General features: G+C 45.9%; 1 protein-coding gene across 9 annotated transcripts; it reads right to left on the reverse strand.

Annotated features, from left to right (window-relative positions):
• Positions 1-641: 641 nt before the first annotated feature.
• Positions 642-14,817, reverse strand: LOC136553279 (casein kinase 1-like protein 4). 9 transcript variants are annotated; one of them, XR_010783110.1, is made up of 19 exons: positions 14,471-14,815; positions 14,276-14,316; positions 13,679-13,748; positions 13,436-13,584; positions 12,947-13,042; positions 12,783-12,853; positions 12,554-12,615; positions 12,411-12,474; positions 9,731-9,815; positions 9,507-9,633; positions 9,358-9,422; positions 8,929-8,986; positions 8,088-8,227; positions 3,733-3,930; positions 3,466-3,647; positions 3,137-3,225; positions 2,893-3,054; positions 1,946-2,087; positions 642-1,447 (listed from the first exon to the last, which is right to left on the reverse strand). XR_010783110.1 is itself a non-coding variant. In XM_066544671.1 (15 exons), exons 1-14 carry the CDS (start codon positions 14,544-14,546, stop codon positions 3,736-3,738), a joined length of 1,269 nt encoding a protein of 422 aa, XP_066400768.1. In that variant the 5' UTR covers positions 14,547-14,817; the 3' UTR covers positions 3,306-3,647; positions 3,733-3,735. The 9 variants fall into 9 exon arrangements, 3 of the variants coding, with proteins under 3 accessions (XP_066400768.1, XP_066400767.1, XP_066400769.1); XR_010783109.1 differs by having other exon boundaries at positions 2,851-3,054; XR_010783113.1 differs by having other exon boundaries at positions 643-1,447; positions 2,964-3,054; positions 3,137-3,216; positions 3,534-3,647.
• Between the last annotated feature and the right edge of the window lie 5,784 nt (positions 14,818-20,601).

Genomic DNA, 20,601 nt, shown 5'->3' on the forward strand with positions numbered 1-20,601 from the left:
ATTATGCATTCAGGACAATTTTGGGTGTCAACACAAACCTTCAACTAGCTAACCAACTCCAACTATTTAAAGTTAATCTTTAGCTCAATTAGTAACTAGCTCTAGCGATCCAAACAAGCCCTTAATCTTGTAGCAAGACAGGCAGTTAGTAGCTATTATTATATTCTGCCAAAGATGAAGCGTCTCTGACTCTGAGAGGAGTACCAAACCATTTCGATTCTGCAGGCGTTTGCAGTGTGGGTATCTGGAAGACTGAACCCAATGTTCATCAAAAATCAAAAGAAAAGGGAAAAAAAGAGTGAACAAAATCACTAAAAAATGCACATCATTCTCATTCTTCAACGAGGCACAGAGCAGAGGAAGAGCGAAACATAAGTAGATTCCTTGGTCTTGGATTTTTAGGCAGAGCGTGATCATTAGATGCGAGTTAATTCGCATGGTGTTAGTACTATCTATATATGTAACGTATGTAATTGTAATTGCGTGATAATGTGATTACGTGCGCATGATCAGAATCATTGGTCAGCAGTCAGCAGCAAAATAAAGGGAATCAAGTGCAGTACTGCCTGTGACATCGAGCTAAGTGCATGTCTGCATGGTATATCTAGGTACAAGTTGTGTGAGAAGACAAGTGTTTTTTTTTTAGAGGAAGGAAGAAGAAAGAAAGAGAAGTGTTTGGCAACACCTGGAGAGCAAATTGAATAGCAAGAAACCAACAGGGGAGGGGAATATGCCCATCCATTAGCATAATCAGCCATTCAGCCTGATGAGTGATGAGCATGATTACAGGTGCTTTCTTTTGCGTTTTTCATGGAATATCCTGACTGAGCTTATCTCCCCTTTGTCTACTTTAATGGCCCATATGATTGGGTGCTTACGGAAAGAGAATGATGATTCAGGCAGTGGCAGGGCTCCGTTTAATTCCTTCTTTTTTTTGGAAAAAAAATGCTTTCTTTAATTCTCATGTTGGAGAATGGAGAGAATGATGCTGCCTCCAATCCGTGTTTCCCGCAGCTCGTGCGAAGAATCTTTTGCTGTAGCTCCTCGCCTGAAGCGCATTTGAGAGACGTATCTGAATCTGAGGATCAATCCTTGTATGAAACTGATAAAATCTGTGCAAGGTGAATCCTAGCAGTACTCCAAGAAGCGATGTGTCGTGTAGCGTTTTTCATCATTGTTTCACTTGGAAGTTGGAACAGCAAACAAATTCAGCTCTTGGCCATAACGTTTGCTGATGATGCCACAAGGTCTATTTATCTTTGATCTTCAGCACCCCCTCTTTCCTGTACTCCCTAGCGACCAATATCATGATATCGAGCTTGTCCTTAGTGCTTTCTGACATCAAGAACAAGTGGCATAAGACGAAAACTAATTTCCTATTCGAAAATTTTGGGGCAGCCTTCATTTGACAAGCTTTGTTCTTCTGCTTTCCATCCTCCTCCCCCTCCTGCATGTCAAAAGAAATACATATCAGTGTCTCATCATGGCCGTTCGTGCAAGGGAAAGGTAAAAAGTGCTGCTTTGCTACACTGTGATAAGACCCTTTCGCAGTAGTGGAAGCACGTATTCCTGTTCATTCGCTCGACAAGACCCTAAATTTGGGAAGCACCAACTCCCGATGGCCAACCAAATGAGCATTACCGACGTCCCAAGTAGAGTACATCAATGATTAGCACAGGAATGCAAAAAGAACCAAAGCTGCGATTTTTAGTCCAGGAAATGACATGCATACACTGATGCAACTTATTGTAAGATGTATGAGAAGCATATGAGAACGATACGTAACAGTAAAAGTGAGTGGACATCAGTATCCGTACATAGTGCTGCCTTGCCAAAATTCAAATGATAACCTTGCATAGGCACTTAGGCAGCAACGGATTTGGGGAATAACACTATCCTTATCACTAGCTAGGCGTAGAATTTGAGATTTTGGGAGATTACATACCTAGTGGAATCTCCCAGCTTTCCACGAGGTTACATCTTAGTTTACATGAAAAGTTCACCGACTTGCCATTGTTTTGCTTCACTCAAAATTACCATCAAGCATCAGCTTCTCTGCCTTTGGCCCCTGTTTCTCGCATATTGTCCTATGAGACAGCAACAAGTCAGCAAATGAACTAATCAGGCACCGTGCAAACAGAGGAACTGAGGAAGACTGCAAATACAAAATTACTGGACCTGTTACACAAATAAGAAACCCACAATTTAACATTCATGAATACGGCCTTTGTTCAAATGCACAAAGTGCTGAAAACAAGACATTTTGGAAGAATCGCGGAAGTTGCCCACAAATACACTGGAATACAAGTCCCACGATAATTTTATATAAAAAAATTACTTACAATGCAAGAATTCATTTTCAACTTTGGGATCAAAGATCCATAGCTAATAAACACAGCCAGGTAAGTGACTTCATGACAACTCCCATGGCAGAACTTGGCCAGCATAACGATGAAATGGGAACCAGGAGCACCCGAAAATTCATCATCTATCAGCAGTCAAGTTTTTTTTCCCTAATCGAACACTATCAGCGGTCAAGTTTTCAGCAAGCAAACTGGCGCAAATGTACAGTATGTAGGACCATGAATCAAATAGAATAGGGAAGGATCACCAAAGCTCTGAAATGATAAAAGAATAGCAATCTAGAAGAAAGAATGGTAGAAAGATTCTGTTATGATTATAGTAGTATTTAGCCACACAGTCTGCCAAATGTACAAAGCATTTTAGTTCATTTACTTACAATAGATGTTTTTATGCCAAAAAAAACTAAGCATCCAAAGACCAAACATAACTGATTGCTTCTGATAAAATTAATATCCATCAAACTACACTCTTTAACAAAAACTCAACCTTTTCTAAAGCCGTCACCAGAAGGTATTGTCAGAAACTTACATCGCCACAACAAGATCGACAAAAGACTATAGCACCTTCCATAACTTCACTTACTACACCTCCCTTCATACCTTTTTTTTTCCTTTTTGGGCTACTTGAACTACTCCAACGCAGCACTTCATCAGAAGATATCCAGCTGATTTCTGAGAGTTGCAAGCATCACTGTGAAAAATATTAAAGACATCTATAACCAACACAGCACTTCATTTGTAGAGTGAAATTCGTTCCACCAATTGTGCATTACCTGCTTAATAAGATACAGAAGTCCCCATGTAGACAAATTCAACTTAACAATGGCATACTCTGCCCTGTTCAGCTGAGCATCTGCAGTACCTAATGCTAAAACATTTTAGAGGACAAAACCTCAACAAATATTCATATTGCAACATGTGTATTAAATTGACAGCAGAAAGTGCAAAGTTCGGATCATCGTTATTTGCAATATGCTCAAACCATACATATATTAACATGTAAGCAATTTACAAAGCATCCAGAACTACAACAAAGAAGTGTTTAAGCAGCAGTCCAACGAACTGCCTAAGCATTCATCAGTCATCACAACAGCGAGCAAACCTTCCATATTAGCAGCTAACAACATCATCAAATGCATCAGTGCTTCAGGAGCCACCTCACTAACATACATGAGACGAGACATCAAGTCCACAGACTGTGCAAGGCTTGACTCTGAACCAACTCAAAGGAACAGGGGGCTCCTAACTCTCAAAGCATTTCCTCTTTGCTCCACCAGATATGATCTATATAGGAACATGAATTCATTAAGGATTCTGGAAATAAGAACAGGAGCCAAATACTATCATCAGATTAATCTTACAGATTTACCTGTCACTTTGCTGGGGCATTGTGCTGGAATGTAGGAAGCGTGTTAGATGAGCTACTAGTTATGTTTACAATACCCTGATTGTGGTGAATGGCATCAAATTGTCCTTTAGGTCTTGAATTGCTATAATTTTTCCACTGGGAACTAGGAAGAGCCACAGATGTTGTCAGCTGCGCTTTTCCAGCAGCCATGTCTTGTGCCTGAAATGGTGAACCGTCATATTAGATATCATACAACTGCTCAAGGAACCAAAATAACAGGAGGAAACCATCATTGTCATTAGCATGAAACGTCAGTGTTCAAGGATAACTCCTCAAACTCAGTTATCATAAAGCTCTGTTATTTTTGTATATATGGTAAAGGCACTAATGCAGGGGATACCAGAAACTCAAATTGCGCTCTCAGGCTGCTAACTCAGCACAAAACCTGAACAGGAAACTCCAAAAAGAGAAGACAATCAATCAACTTCAAACTTTTTGTTCCTATCCAATACTAGTTAATATGGGGCCGACGAGGCCGAGGACGAGCTCCTGTCGCCGGAATCCCTGGGAGCGGGGTATCCAGGCCGTTTCTCGGAGGACTTCTTCGGCTGTGGTCGCGGGGAGCGAATCTCCTTCACTGACTCGGAGGATTACTCCAACTCTGAGCCGCCCTCACCGCCGACGGCTGGCAAAGGCATGGCGGTTGCGGAGCCGGCTGGGCAACGTCATCGTGCGCGTCGTCGTCGTCGTAAGCGGCAGGGGCAGGGGGACTTCATGGCTGCTGCTCGTCGGTCTCATCCCCAGCTTGACCCGGCTCCGCCTCCAGCCTGCCACCAACGGCGTCGTACCCCCACGGCGCACCCTGCTCGTCCTCTGGAGGTACCGGACGCGGACGGCTTCTTCCGGGTGCGCAGTCGCCGCCGTTGGCGTCGTCGATCACTGCCCAAGCCGGCTAGGCCTGTTCCGCCAGCGTTGGTTGGCCTATGCTTCAACTGCTTGGCGAGCTCACATGTAAAGGCAGAGTGCACCTTCCCGGCGAGGTGCTTCAATTGCTGGTGTGTGGGGCATCGCGCCGTCGCATGCCCGCTCCCTGCGCGACATGCGGGCTCTAAGCGCGAGCGCACTCCGCCGCGGTCGCCATGGGGTACAAGGGTCTCCCGGCGGAGGTCCGGGGGCTGGCGGACTCGGCGCGCCGACAACGACACGCCCTCGGCGCGGTCTGCCTCCACGGGAAGGTCGCCATCAGTTCCTCGCTGCTGCGCCCCTCCGACTCCGCCTCCTCCACCTCCCCCGCCTCCGCCGCCGCCGCCAGCCTCTGCTGCCGTCGTGGATACGGTGGGGGCAGACGTACTCCGGCGCCACACCGGGTTCGTCGTCGTCCCCCGCTCGGCGGAATTGCTGGCAGCCGAGGATGCGCTCGGGCTTGCGCTTGTCGCGGTGGTTGGCGGCACTCGGCCAACGGTGTCGACGGCCATGGTGGCCCGGTTCCTCTTTGGCCGCTACGGATTGACGGAAGAGGACGCAGAGGTTCGGCGCCATGATCCAGAGGACTTCGTTGTGCGGTTCAGGCGCCGCGATGACAGAGACCGCGTACTGGCAACGCCGCCGGGGGAGGGGCACCTTCCTCTCTTCTGGCGGCCATGGCGGAGGACGTCGTTGGCCAGTGCCGGATCATTCCCGTTTAGGGTGCTTGTGGGGATGAGGCGCGTCCCCCTGCATGCTCGGAACGCGGCCACGGCGCAGGCCATCCTCGGGCCCGCTTGTGCCGAGGTGGACGTTGTCCGACCTAGTGACGTTCCGGCGGATGACGACCGAGAATTCTTCGTCACGGCATGGTGTCTGCATCCAAGGTTCATCCCCGACGAGCAGGTCGTGTTCATCCCGGAGCCACGCATTCTCAGCCCCGTCGAGGCCGCTTTGACCGTGCTTCCGGGGCTGCGCTACCTCGTGCGGTTGCGCCTGGTTGCGTTTCAGGATTGGAGCGCGCCGTCGGCGTCGCCTGCGGACGATGCGCAGGACGGGGGTGATGCCGATGGAGATGACGGTCCTTGCGACGGCAACCGCAGCCGCGGGGCCAATGTCGGATACGAGGATGACTACTTCGGCGGCCGTGACAGCGACGACGATGGCTCCGCCGACAGCAACTTCAACCGCTTTCATCCCGGGTTTGACCGGCGTCGATGTCGTCTCTCGTCGCCGTCTTGCACGACCGCCGTGGAACGGCCGTCTGTTTTAGTCGGGGCAGTTCGTTGCCCGTTGGTCACTGGCAAGCAGGGACCCAGGCGCGCGGACGTTGCAACTGGTGGCCCGCGCGAGATTCCGGATGTCGCGTCGCCGCGTCAGCGAGTGCGTGCTGTCGCGTCGCCGCGCCCTCGACTGCGTGCTGTCGCGTCGCCGCGTCCTCGACTGCGGGCTGTCGCGTCGCCGCGCCCTCGACTGCGTGCGCCTGCACGTCCGCGAGTGCGTGCTGTCGCGTCGCCGCGTCCTCGACTGCGTGCTGTCGCTTCGCCGCGTCCTCGACTGCGTGCGCCTGCACGTCCTCGGGAGCGGGCGCCTGAGGACCCGTCGCTGTCGGACTCTACTCCAGATGCCGCTGACGTACCCACTTTGCAGCCGGCTTACACGCCACCAAAACCAGTTGCTGTAGCGGCAACTCAGGCCTCGGATGCCAAGGCCAACGGCCGGTTACTGGTGCCAATGAGCCCATCTCCCATGCTCAGGCGTGCGCCCCAGGGACCTGCAGCAGGCTTTGTGGGCCGCTTGCTCGCGGAAGACCCAGAGATACTCCTTGTGGGCGGTCGCACCCTGGAGTCACCCCGTACGGCGGCATCCGAGGACTGGTGGGCTCTTTGCATTGAGGCAGAGTTCGCAGGCCCAGCACGGTCGTCCAACTCAACGCTACGGGCGGACGTGTCCGCGAGTACACATATGCCTGTGCCTTCAATCAATCAGGTACAGACTGAGTTCGTCGGACCACCATCGACGGGTTGCGTAACAGACCGAGGTGGCTCCGAACCGGAGTGGACAACGCTGGCGCCTCATCGCGCGAGGACGCCGACCAGGCCTTCTGCACCGAATGCGGCATCTCCACCCAGGCCTCGGCAGACAGAGGCGGCATCGACGGCGGTGCCGGCGGCAACAGTGCCGGCGCCGGCTACACCGACGGAGATTTCAAGGCGCCTCCGGTCGCAGCTGTGCTCTGTCATCACAGAGCCTATCATTCTTGACCCCCCAAGACTACGTGCAACCAGGAAGAGCCGTGTGTTGGACATGGCGCTCTCACCGCCGCGCCGAAGCGGTAGACTTGCAGCCAAGAGCAAATGCAGGGCAACTAACCCAACGGTGCAGGCACAGAATGTGCTAATGGCCAAGTGGGGGGTGCAACCGCTGCAGCAGTCTTTGTCTGGAGAGGACGGCGCTTTTGACGAGTACTTGGCGATGTTCGGCGAACCCCTCTCAGAGTCCAAGCGGGAGGCGATCAACATGCTGTTCCCGGCCGGTTGTGCGATCAACGGCATCCAGCTTGCCGAGGGGGTCGAGCTTGAGGTCTAACCAACCTCTACAACTTTGTCGCCAAATGTTGGCAATGTCGAATGAAAACATGTTAGTCTCCTTCGCACTGGCTACCAGTCACTGGCGGTTTGACCTCGCGACTACCTGGTCGCTTGAGGCTTTCTACGACGTCTCCCTCGCAGTGGCTACCTGGTCGGTGTCGTCACACTTCGCAGTGGCTACTTGGTCACTGGCGGTTTGACCTCGCGACTACCTGGTCGCTTGAGGCTTTCTACGACGTCTCCCTCGCAGTGGCTACCTGGTCACTAGTACGACGTCTCCTTCGCAGTGGCTACCTGGTCACTGGCGGTTTGACCTCGCGACTACCTGGTCGCTGGAGGCTCTGGAGCTCGTTGGCTCCTTCGCAGTGGCTACCTGGTCACTGGCGGCTCTACCTCGCGACTTCCTGGTTGCTTGAGGTTTGCCACCGCGGCTGGACCCTCCCGGTTGGCGACCATTGTGCGGATGTATCTCTTGTGGCAGGCATAGCTTAGTTTCTGGCTTTTTTTCTCTTGTTTTTCTTGCTGTGTTCGTCGTTGTCTTGGGTTCGCGTCGGTAATCTTGGGATTACTTGTGACTCCTCTGTGTCAACTATGTGTTGCTCCGTGGTTTGTAACCTGTGCTACGAGGGTTCTCTCGTAGCTGCGTCGTGTATTTGTTTGGATGTTCTCTGCTTCCTCTTAATGAAATACGTGCTACAGTGCACATTCGAGAAAAAAGAATACCGCAGAACTGGGTCTTGAGAAAGTAAATACAACTGATGATTTGCTGTTATTGGTCCTAAGAAGAAAATTAAACATGCTACACTGATCTGTAGAACTTACAAGGTTCATGGTGTGCCGCACGTTGGGATTCCGATCATTGTTGGTTGCCTGTTTGCCTTGCAACTGTGCAGCTTGCCCTGCTGGACGACTTGTCTCTACATGCTCCTGGGCTTCATTATGATGAAAAACACCATTTACACCTGTTGACCATAAGGCCACACATACATATCATGCTACAACCAACTTTAGCAAACATGAAGGACAATTTATAATTATTTGATCTAAAGCACTACAACCAGATTTAATAAGAGTAAATAAAGGTAAAAGTTGGATTCCAATGCTTAAGAAAAATGCCATACTACAGTTGGTGGATGAAACCATGACATTTTTTTTCTGCATTAGAAGCAAAAGGTATATATGTAATGTACCTCTCGCCCAACTATATATCAGCTAATAAGCTCAATCTACACTGCAATCAAAAAATTAATGAAATTACTACAGAGTTCTATCAAGATATATAGTCTATCCAATCAATCTTCTACCAATCCTGTAACACACTGTCAAAATAAATAAATCAACAAGAGTTAAAAGGTAACATACTAGTTCATCTAATCAATCAATAAGTCTGAATCCTATAACAGAAAGAAACATTAAACAAACGTGAAAATTTGGTGGATCTCTTCAATCATCTCTCAGTCACAAGCGATACAGCAACAGTACATACACTAACCAAAAAACAAACCTTGGTTCATCTCATCAATCGATTATCAGTCCTATGGAATACAGAAACATTGAACAAAATGCAGATAATTCTGTATAAGATAGTTTGTTTATCTCACTTATCATCAACCACATCTACTCATATGTAGTTTAGTATCAAAAGGTGCATAGGCTCTATTACCTGCTTGTTTCTGTACATGTGCTTGAATTGGTCGAGCAATAGGTGCCCCAGGACTTTGCTGCACATAGAAGAGAATTTGTTATGTAGCCATCAAAGTTGAACCATCGTCCAAATTAATAACTGTTATGAGCTGCCAAAAGGTTCTGTGGAATGCTTCCTAAAAGAGATAACTGGAGAAGTAATTATTTCAAAGATGGTTCAGGGATTCTTTCAGGATTTTGCAGAATGCCTCCAGTTCCAGAAGTTTTAAAAACTAACAGGGCCAATCACATGAAATAACTCTTCTAGAACCTAACAGCACAATCACATGCCCAAAGTTGCAACTGTATAGGTGCAATCAATACATACTATCAGCTCCACCACCACAAAGGACAAAAACACGAATTCAAAAAAAAAGGACAAAAACACACAGAATGAACCCAGACATACCTTTTGTTTTTGGCCTTGTCTGTATTTCAAAACTGTCCAGTCGAATACATAATCAAACTCATAACCTGTTGAAAAATGACGAAGATGTTGGTATTAGAACAATAGAAAAAAAAACTTAGAAACACCATGCATAGTATTACTTAGAATACCTTGGCTGTTAAACAAGTCACGGAAAAGTCGCTTCACAAATGCATAGTCAGGTCGCTGATCAAATGCCAATGATTGGCAGTAATGGAAGTAAGATGAAAACTCGACCGGACAGGATTTGCATAAGATCTGACCATAAGTTCTCTTAGTCAGCAATAAACACAGGCAAACAAACACATACCAGGAAAAAAGGAGATTTTATAGTCTAATATGTTTATGAGACAACCTCGGTAGGGGTTGCTAGCTTTTTCTCACATATCTTGTCATACTTCTGTGTCTTTGTTGCAGCTTTTAGTCCCTGCCAAGGGAGGCTTCACACAACACAGAATAGTTTGACTTAGCAACTTATCATGAAATGGTATCAAAGATGTTGAGACATAAAAAGTATGAAAGCGCTGATTTTGGAGTTTGGACTTCTTTTTCTGATCAGGTACAACTGGACGCATACAACCCACACACTCACACCACACGAACACACACGTGTGCGCGTCTGTACACACACAAAGAAGAAATTGGGAGACTCTCTAGCCTCCAGTGCGCGGGAAACGCGCATGTACCCTACTTTTTTCTGGACTGCCCTACCACTGGACCAGAGGCCCTTTCGCATTTTGGAGTTTGGACCTAACATAAAAGGAGGTCGACAAAGAGCTCTGTTACTCACAGCAGTGTAACAGGTCAACAGTTCGGTAATATTGGAAGTAGAACTTGAGCAAAACATGTTGTGCACACATTTTGCAATCAAATATGATCCGGCAGTTGAGATTAGAGCCTGTTACTCTCATATTTAAGGTTAGTTCTTAGAAGTTGCGCCTCTAAGGTTTTCGGGCCTGGTTTTCCTTAAATAAACTGGGCCAACTCTTTTCTAACTTAACTAAAAGGCAGAGCTCATGCCACGGTACCAGACCTAGGATTTTGTCAAAGGGTATGCCACAAAAAAAATTAATTTAATAATATCTATTTAGTAAATAGTCATAAAATTTGCTCCAAAATTAAATTAGCAGACCTAGGATTTTGTCAAAGGGTATGCCACAAAAAAAAGTAATTTAGTAATATCTATTTAGTAAATAGTCATAAAATTTGCTCCAAAATTAAATTAGGTATATATAAGCACTAAACAATATAATAAATCATAAATTCAATGATTAATCTCCATACTTGCATATTATAATACAAAAGGTCAAGGTCAACCATCATTCTAATAATTCAAAATACGCATGTGACTACATATATTTACAATATACATGGTCTTTTATAACAAATATGGCATGACAATGGAGCAATTCGTCACTAAATGATTCTGTTTACGATGTTACATACCCGATTTAGCTTAGTGACCAAAGCATGGCTTCTAATGTTTGAAAAGAAAAATACTTAATTAATCCATATTAGCATGCATGGCCCATCCATATGGACTAGTCTAATTTACCGCGTGCCTCCATGCCATATGCAGAAACTGCCCCAGTCCTAGCTTTCATATGAGAAATTAACTGCCAACCTTGTGCACTCATTTTTCTCGGCCACACAGCACCATGCACCCATACATGCAGATGGAGGAAAACACTAAATGTTGTGTCAGAGAGTAACGGACGGGTTATATGCGCCTGGGAGCCTAGAAGCGCATAAATGAGAGCTAAGACGTGGCACGCTGTATTCCGACTGCAGGAAAAAAACAGTTCCGCCTTGTATTCTACTTTAGATGGAAGGCGTAAAGTGCAAGTAAAAAGGGCAGACCCAGTGCCGGAGGCTCCCACATGAGTGGGGTCTGGGGAAGAGAAAAACCGAGGCAGGCCTTCCCCTCGCAAATCTGCAGAGAGGCTGCTTTGAACCCACGACCTGGTGACTTAGTGAGACAGCTCTCACCACTGCACCAGGCCTGCCCTTCTCGTAAAGTGCAAGTACCATTAGTTAATTTGTATGGGATAAAAAAAGTAGGAAAAATAACTGTAGCTCACGGTAAGAAATGCTCCTAGTTTAGGGGATAAAAAAATTGGAGACCCTAGTTCAGGGAATAAAAAAATAGGAAAAACAAAAAATCAGCTCAAGGGCAAGAATCGAACCAGCAACTTGCAGGTTAGGACTGAAAATGAATACCACCAGACTACAAACTCTTTTGTTGTCCATTGCAGAAAATAATTATTATAAAAACATAACTAGTGAGTGGCAAATGAATGTTGGGCTGCCCCACATAGTATGCGTGGCATACCCTGTGGGTCTGCCCCTGCATGCCAGTTCCGTTCAAAAAGAAAAGAAGCTGCGCCTCTAGTACTTATAGTTATTAACTGCTAGTACGATAACCCTTCTTAAATAATCCCTCTGTTCCAAATAGTAACTCATTTTGGCTTTTCTAAGTGCATAGTTTGCTATGCATCTTGATATACGTTGTCTACTTATAATTTGGAACGGACGGAGTAGCTGTTAATGCAACTTGCTAGTGTTGAAGTGTGTATAAGTGCATTGTCCAACTCTTCCTGAGAGCTTAAGCTTTTGGGTTGAACTGGTTGGTGCGTGCAACTTAACATGGTATCAGAGACAGAGGTCTCGAGTTCGAATCCTGGTAGAGGCAACTTAAGTCCTCCGTCCCTTTATTTCCACATTTGCGCCTCTCCCTGGCTACACGTGAATGGGGGTGTTGAAGTGTGTATAAGTGCATTGACCACCTCTTCCTGAGAGCTTAAGCTTTTGGGTTGAACTGGTTGGTGCGTGCAACTTAATAGCTAGTACCTACTTTTATTGGAGGTGATATCCAGTTTTATGGAATTATAAGTTGCCAAAGTTGCTAGTTGTCAAAACAGGCTCATGGCAATTCGCAGCAGCATTTTTCAGATATCACACCACACTGTCTAACACTGTTCACAAACAGTAACATTACTATATGTGGTACCACACAGCATAAAAGATAAACTTACCTTCCTCGGAGAAAATACAAAAATACATAGCCTAGAGATATCAAATCATCCCTGCGGCTTTGTTCTGCCAATAAATCCAATAACAATGATTAAATATCAAATTAAGATGGTGAATTCACAGTCTCCAGAAGGTTATAACTTGCCAATTCCAAGGTGGGTGTTGCAACTTGCATAGCGCGCTGTACCAGTCAAGCTCTTATTTTCTCTACAGAAAAAAGCAGTTCGGTAAGCGAAGATCACAGATGTACAAGATTTGCTAAATGCCCAAACCATTGTCTGGAAAATAGATTAAATGTAATTTGAAATTTCACATTTCTACAAAAGAAAATCAACGCCACCTACAAAGAATATATCCCATAAATATAATTGTACCTGTAAGGAATATGGCGATTCGTAGTGGAATCGCGGTATCTTTTTGCAAGACCAAAATCAATTATATATACCTGATAATCACAAGAGGAATTGTTGGCAGCCAATTCAGTACATTGCCATCCTAATAAAGTAATAAGGAACTTGAATGCCGTCACACCCAGTACCTGATTTGCTTTCCGACCAAGACCCATCAGAAAGTTGTCAGGTTTGATGTCTCTGTGTAAGTACCCTTTGGAATGCATAAACTCTATCCTTGTAATCTGCCACAAATGTTTACCAAAATGATGCTCTAGAAAATACAGAGATGTAATATGTGGAACAAGTGAGCAATATAAATAATAAAAACTGAAACGGAATCAAGGTCTTGAAGTCTGTCCTGACATAAAATACTGCACGAACAAAGTATCACATCAATACAAAGATGTGATTTGTGGAACTAGTGAACAAAACAATGTAAATAAGCAACACTTGTTGAGACGGAAGCAAGGTTTGAACGTCTGTAAACATATTGTTCAAAACTATTGCACGAACAAAGTACCCCATATTGAATTAAGCAGATTTCAAAACATTGCTAAAATCAAGGTTTGCATATCATGCACGAGATGGTGGCATGCCACAAGGAAATGAAAAGGCGGTGCCTAGTTTGTAGTTACCATCTGGTCAGCCAACATCAGGACAGTCTTCAGCGTGAATTTCCTGCCGCAATAACAAAACAGGTCCTCCAAACTCGGCCCCAGCAAATCAATGACGAGAACATTCTCTTCCCCGTCCACGCCACACCACTTGACGTTAGCAATGCCACCTGGACACCAAAACCTTTCCCTCGTAAGCTCTCTGTATCTTATCTTTATTACATACAGGTAAACTGCTGCAAAGAGTGTCGTGGCGGTGCGTACTTCCTCCTTGGAGGGTGTTGTAGATCTTGGCCTCGTAGAACAACTGGGGATGCTTCGTCTTGCTGCTCTCCTGTCAGAGAGGTTGCCAAGGTTAGTTCCTCTGATGCGTAGTAAAATTATTAATTATATGAGCTACCACGAAAGAGGCGATAACGCTTTTATATATATATATATAAAAGGCGCCAGCAGCAGAGGTTTCCCGCTGTTGTAATCATAGCAGCATTTGCCGAAGGCTCTACAATTAGCCTAGGGAAAGCGTAATCATGGCCAACGTTGAAAAACTAGGCAAATATCATGACAGCATATAGCTAAACAAAAACACAAAGCGAGCTGAGCATTTGAAATTAAAAATTTTCTTCCTATAAAAAAATAGAAATGATCATCGGTTGATGAAGACAACTAACAAGATGATGGCACATTTGAACACAGGAACCCTGTAAATCCGTACCGACGGAGTTCACCAGACCCGACCAACGCAACACTATCCCCGGCCGCTGAGTAACCCAACACGCAGCAATGAATGAAAGCAGCCAACAGAAGAACGACGGCAAAGGAAGAGGAGGGAGGGAGGAGGCGAGAGGAATCGAGGGCACTCACGATCTTCACGGCGACGATCTCGTAGGTGTCCACGTGCGTGGCTGAAACAGGGACAGACAAGAGCAGCGGCGGGTCAGGGACAGTAACAGATAACAACAGTAAAACCAAGCAGAAGCAGAGCAGCAAGCAACCGAACGCGCGGAAGGGAGGGAGGGAGGAACAGGGGATCGGGGAAGAGCGGAATCGGCCACTCACCGAGGTAGATCTCGCCGAAGGAGCCGCAGCCGATCTTCCGGCCGAGCTTGAACTTGCCGCCGACGATGCGGTCCATGCGCCGCGCCGCCGCGTTCCCGTGGGGCTGTGTCCGCAACACGCACCCCAGCTACCTCCCTCCCGGGTCCCGACTCCCGAGGGGGGCGCGGGTATTAGAAGAAGAGGAGGAGGCCTTCCCCTCCCCGCTCCTCCGAACTCCGTGGGTGTGGGTGTCGGTGTCGGCGTCTCGGATTGCTTAGCGACGACGTCGCTGGTGCGGCGGCCGCGGGTGGGGTTCAATTCTGGTGGCACCAGCCGCGGCCGCGGTCGGGTCCGGTGGGAGTTGCGTCGAGTTGGGGTCCCAGACCAGACTCCCCTCTCCCAGAAGTATATATGGCCATCGGGCCGGCCCGGCTCGGCACGGTCCGCTGATGTCGAGCCGGCACGGCACGTCGTGCCTCCCGTACCGTGCCTTACCGGGCCTCGTGCCCCGTTGACAGCCCAAGCACGGCCCCTCGGACTGAAATTCGGGCCGTGCCGCCCGCACAGTCCGGCCAAAACTTGCGGGCCATGCCAGCCCACAACCCAAATTGTAGAAAACCGCTCATCAGATTCTTAATCAACAGCACATTCATAATTTTGACAAGTCATTCACAGAATCACAAAAACATTTTAACTATTTAACAACTTAACAGCAAGACTCAAACACAACAAAAGACAGAGATTTAAAGATAGAAATGAGCTGTGTGCAATGCTGCCTCATTAAAAACCTTTTTGAGTAAAACTCACCCCTGTGAGAAACCCCAAAAAGAGAAAAAGAGTGCAGCACAACTCTTATAATGTTCAAATGTTCACAATACAAATACCAGATACAAGATTATGTCTCAACTCTCAAGCCTCACAGGTCTCAATCTCAACTCTCTTAAACTAAACTCTCAACTCTCAGCTCTCAGGTATCCGCAGAAGCAGAAGCAACAGAAGCACTTGCAGATGTGCTAGCAGAAGGAGGCCCAGATCCATCTTCAGGAACATCAAGATACAGATTCTCAAAGGACTCTGTCAGCTTTTGGTTGTCAGCAGAATGTCGAAGTCTTCTATCACCCAGCTCCTAGTCCTTGATGCAAGCAAGCATCTCCACATGTTCAGGCAGAAGTCTTCGGCGCCGCTCCTCAATAATCCTTTCTGTTAAACTGAAACATAATTCTGAAAAGACAGTAGAAACAGGAACAGCCATAATATCTCTTGCCATTATAGAAAGAACAGGATAGGTTAGTTTGTGGTCACGCCACCAGAGAAGCAAATCAAAATCATCCTCATATACAGTGACATTGTCACTATCCAGATAAGTTATGAGCTCATAAGCAACAGAGGCAGCAGATTAAGTTGAAGTGGAGACAGAGGCAGGGGGAGGATGACCAACAACAGCTGATGATCCAGGGCCGCCAAAGATCCTTCCCCATGCTTGTTTCCTCTTACCTGAGTTGACTGCAGGATGTACAGGCCTTTGAGACCTTGTAGAACCATACTTACTGTCATACTTGGCAAATAACTTGTAAATTTTAGTTTTAACATCAGCATAATATTTATTGTAATCAACACCAATGTTCTCTTTAAGTATTACCAGCACATTAAACAAACCTCTCAACTTAGCTCTAGGATCAAGAATGAAAGCAATAGAATATAACAGAGGTATATTTTCCCAATACTTAAGATATTTAAGCTTCATAGGATAGACAACAGACATTAGATTTTGATCTTTTTCACTTTCATGCAAATGATGAGCAATGTCAAGCATATGGTGCAAAATTAGTGGACTAGTTGATAGTAAACACCAGATAGAACACATGTTGATTCATAAAATAATTTCAGGAACTCCAATATCTTGGCAGCAATGAGCCAATGTCTTGGAGTCAACAATGTGCAGCCAAAATTTGCATTAATGAACACAGAAAAAACCTCCTTGTAAGGTAGCAAGTGTTTAAGCATAAGATATGTAGCATTACATCTCACATCCATATCTAAACCAAACTTTCTAGGTCTAAACACCCTGAGCATTGCAATAATTCTTAAATATGGCAATTCTGTGATTAGATGAATTTAAGAAGTTAATAGCAGTTCTAAAATCCTCTGTGTAAGTTTTAAATCTCTTTAAACCAGATTTCACAATTAAATTAATGATATGGCAAGCACAACGCTGATGCATAAGATTATATTTACGCTTATTAGGATCTGATGAAGTAGGTGTTGGATCAGAACCTAAATAACATGCAAATATGGGTGACAAAGTCTCCATTGCCTTAGCATTGGAGGAAGCATTGTCTAGAGTAACAGAATAAATCTTGTCAATCATACCAAATTCCTGAACCACACAAGCAATTTTTTAGAAATGTTCTTACCAGTGTGCTTCACCTCAATCAACCTGAGGCCAATTACCTTTTTCCGTAGCTCCCAATCTGCACTCACATAATGAGCAACTACACTAATATAGTCCTCCTTAGCATTTACAGACCATATGTCAGATGTCAAAGCAACAGATGATGCACCAGACAAAACATGATTCTTAAGCATATTACGACGTTCAGTAAATAGAGCACGAAGGTCTCTAGTGGTGGACTGTCTAGACACCCTACGAAACCTAGGGTTATGAGCACGTTGAATGTACTCCTCAAATGCATCTGTATCACCAATACCCAAAGGCAAATCAAGCCTAGCAATCAATCTGCAAAGTTCAGTTCTAGCTACCATCAGATTTATAATCCCAGTTATGCACAGAACCATCAGGATTGTAAGATAGCCTAGATTGAACCCTATCACGTTGATCAGTTTTCTGCCTACAAGAGTTCTGGTGCCTCTTCAAGTGACCGTGCCAGCACTAGATCTAGCAGACAAGGTTGACTTACACATTTTATATTTAGCTTTAGTGGCAAATCTGTACTCCATTCACAGTCTCAAATATCTCTTCAAAATCATCCCAGACAGGAGATTTACGCTTACCAACCTTACCATTACCAGCAACAGCAACAGATGGAACAGAGCCGTTGGAGTTGGAGCCGACCGGGTTCGCAGACGTCGTCGCCCCTTCACCACCGTCGCCGTCTCCGAGATGACACCGAACAACGCAGCAGCGTCATCACGGATGTCATCGTCGTTCCTCGCCCTCAGGGGCCATGCCAGGCGGAAGCTCGCCATCGTCTTCAGCCATGGCCACCTCTCCAGCACCGTACCTCAACGGTGCGGGTGGCCGCCTTGCTCCTCGCTCTATGCCGCAGCTAGAGCTTGAAGCATCGGCTACCGACCTGCGAAGGAGGAAGGAATAGATCAGTTAGAGATCTTATCAAAAAAAGAAGAAAGATGGGGATTAGGGTTAGCCGGTTAGGGTTAGGGTTAGGTGCTTACCTTCGCAAACCGGAGCCCGATGCCGGAGAAGAAGACGACGACGGCCCCACGGCCAGATAAGACGACACAAGGTCAGCAAGGACGGCGAGCGGCGGAGGAGGGACAAACTGGGTCAACAAAATCACATAATCACCGAGATCTAGAGGGGAGAAAGGTAGATGGAGAAGGGAGAGGTAGAGAGGGTGAGGAGCATGCCGGCAGCGGTGGTTCGAGGTCACCAGAGTCGGGTCGACGACGGCACAGTGGATACGGTCATACGGCGAGGCGAGAGTGCGAGCGGCGGCTGCGGCGCAGTGGATTGGAGAGTGGAGAGCAAGAGAGGAGAGGAGTCAATCGAGTGATTTAGGTTTTAGGGTTTGTGAGGGGCGCGGGCGCCGGCTGCCTACCTGCCTCGTGCTTATATGGCAGGGGGAGGCCGGGAGGCCAAAGCGCCGTTGGCCGTTGGGCCGCTAGCAGGCCGTGCGGAGCCAGGAGCTACTGCCGGGCCGACCGTGGGCGACGGCTAATTACCGTGCCGGGCCGTGCCAGCCCGCGGGCTTGCGCAATGGCCCAGGCACGGCCTGTAGCGGCGTGCAGGCCAGCCCTGGGCCAAAGACCCTCCGTGCCAGGCCGGACTCGTGTCGGGTCAAATTAGCGGGCCATGGGCCGGGCTACTGGGCCTCGTGCTGCATGGCCAAGTATACCCAGAAGAAGTTCAGAACCCCACTGGCAGGTGGGGAGGATTCACTTGGAAGGGACCCACACGAATTCCTTGTGTGCGTCTGTGGGCTGTGGCCCGAAGATCGTGCGGACGGGGAAGAGAGGGAGGATTCGTCTCGTCGACACCCTGCCCGTCGTGTCGGTGAGGGGTGACGTGCTACTCCACTCTTGTTACACGAAGGCTTTTAATTTTTGCTAGTATAGTGGTAACGTGTATATTGTCCGTGCTAATGCTATGACAACATTTAGGGTATATACAAATTAGAATTAAAATATTTTTGTAAAAACATTAACAATACTACAAAATATCATTGTTGGCTTGAAATTTCAAAGGCCAACAAATCAAAACTGTAGTAACGGATTGGGGCCAATGCACTCAATTCTTTTCACCTTGATGATACAATTCTTATTTTCACACACAAGCAATATTGATGCTAGACAAGCTGTCGAAGAAACACTCTGAATAGTTCAACAATAAACTCAGTTATTTGGCTCCCAAAATTAACACGCGGTTCACTAATTTATCTCCCAAAAATAGAACAGAGTACTCTGGGCTTCAACATTCAATAATTATGTATCGCTACTTTTTAGTTCAAACCTAAGATGTTTTAGTACCAGCTTGTGTGATAACCCATTGCAGAATTACTTATGTAATAAGTGTGACAAATGGTTATCTACTATAATTTCTTTTCATACATCATTTATCCAATCTCAGTTGCATATCTAGTTTCTTATGAATCTAAATATAGAACCAATGCACCAATGAAATCATCCATTTCTTATTGAGTACAATTTGGGCATGCTATTCCTGTAAGTCTACAACCTAAGGCCAAAACAGACTTCTCCTGATTTCCACGGACTCCTTCCGTCACCGTCAGTCAAAATTCCTAGCAAAGTTTGCCACACAAAAAAAGGAAAAAATCATAAGAAAAAACATAATTAGATCAAAAGAATAAAAATATATAAGCTTCAAAAGTCTCAACATGAGTTTCTGACTCCTAATATTTCAAGCAAATTCAGGGGGAAAACTATAGAGGGACTTGAATTTACTTATCTAAACTATAAGCATAAGAATACCTTCTCTTTCGGTATCTAGTTGCCACACAACAAGAACTCTGTCCAAACCACCTAAATAGAAAATTTGTCATTGAGAAGTACAGGTCTTCGAGGAAAAAAAACTGAGTTAAATTGACCTACACAGAAGGTAAATAAATCGTAAGCCAAACCTTAGAACAAGTATGCTCTGTCAGAAGAAAATTTGAGCATCTAAATTACCATAAAAAATTGAAGACTAACCAGGTTAGGCCTCCACTCTTTATGTAATATGTAATGACATTGACACAAGCCATTTAGACAAATAGCATCTGGTAACACCCAAGACATTAGATTTATCAATGTAATCCCTTATGTAGAAAACTATGGGGCTAGAAGATAAGAACTTACTCCTTCCATAAACTGCTTTTAATTCAGACATGCTTAAAAATATGGCCACATCACCACGCCCAACCACCACCTTGGTGTTCTCTGATGTGCCTAATGCAATGTTGGTGAGCACTCATGCAATTTCAAATTGCAGCAACAATTTATGTGGAACCTGTACAAGCTCCCAAATTAAGTTCAATGAAAATCAAGCTCCCAAATCAAGTTCAATGAAAATCAAGCTCCTAAATTAGGTTCAATGAAAATCCGGAGACATCTAATTCTAGTGATCTAACATTTTAGCTTTGAACAATACCTGCCAGCTCTACACTTGCGACTTGAACTCTAAAAAAATGCACATCATTCTCATTCTTCAACGAGGCACATAGCAGAGGAAGAGCGAAACATAAGTAGATTCCTTGGTCTTGGATTTTTAGGCAGAGCGTGATCATTAGATGCGAGTTAATTGCATGGTGTTAGTACTATCTATATATGTAACGTATGTAATTGTAATTGCGTGATAATGTGATTACGTGCGCATGATCAGAATCATTGGTCAGCAGTCAGCAGCAAAATAAAGGGAATCAAGTGCAGTACTGCCTGTGACATCGAGCTAAGTG

The sequence above is a fragment of the Miscanthus floridulus genome, chromosome 5 (genome assembly GCF_019320115.1).
Source record: "Miscanthus floridulus cultivar M001 chromosome 5, ASM1932011v1, whole genome shotgun sequence".
In the NCBI taxonomy this organism is placed as follows: Eukaryota; Viridiplantae; Streptophyta; class Magnoliopsida; order Poales; family Poaceae; genus Miscanthus; species Miscanthus floridulus.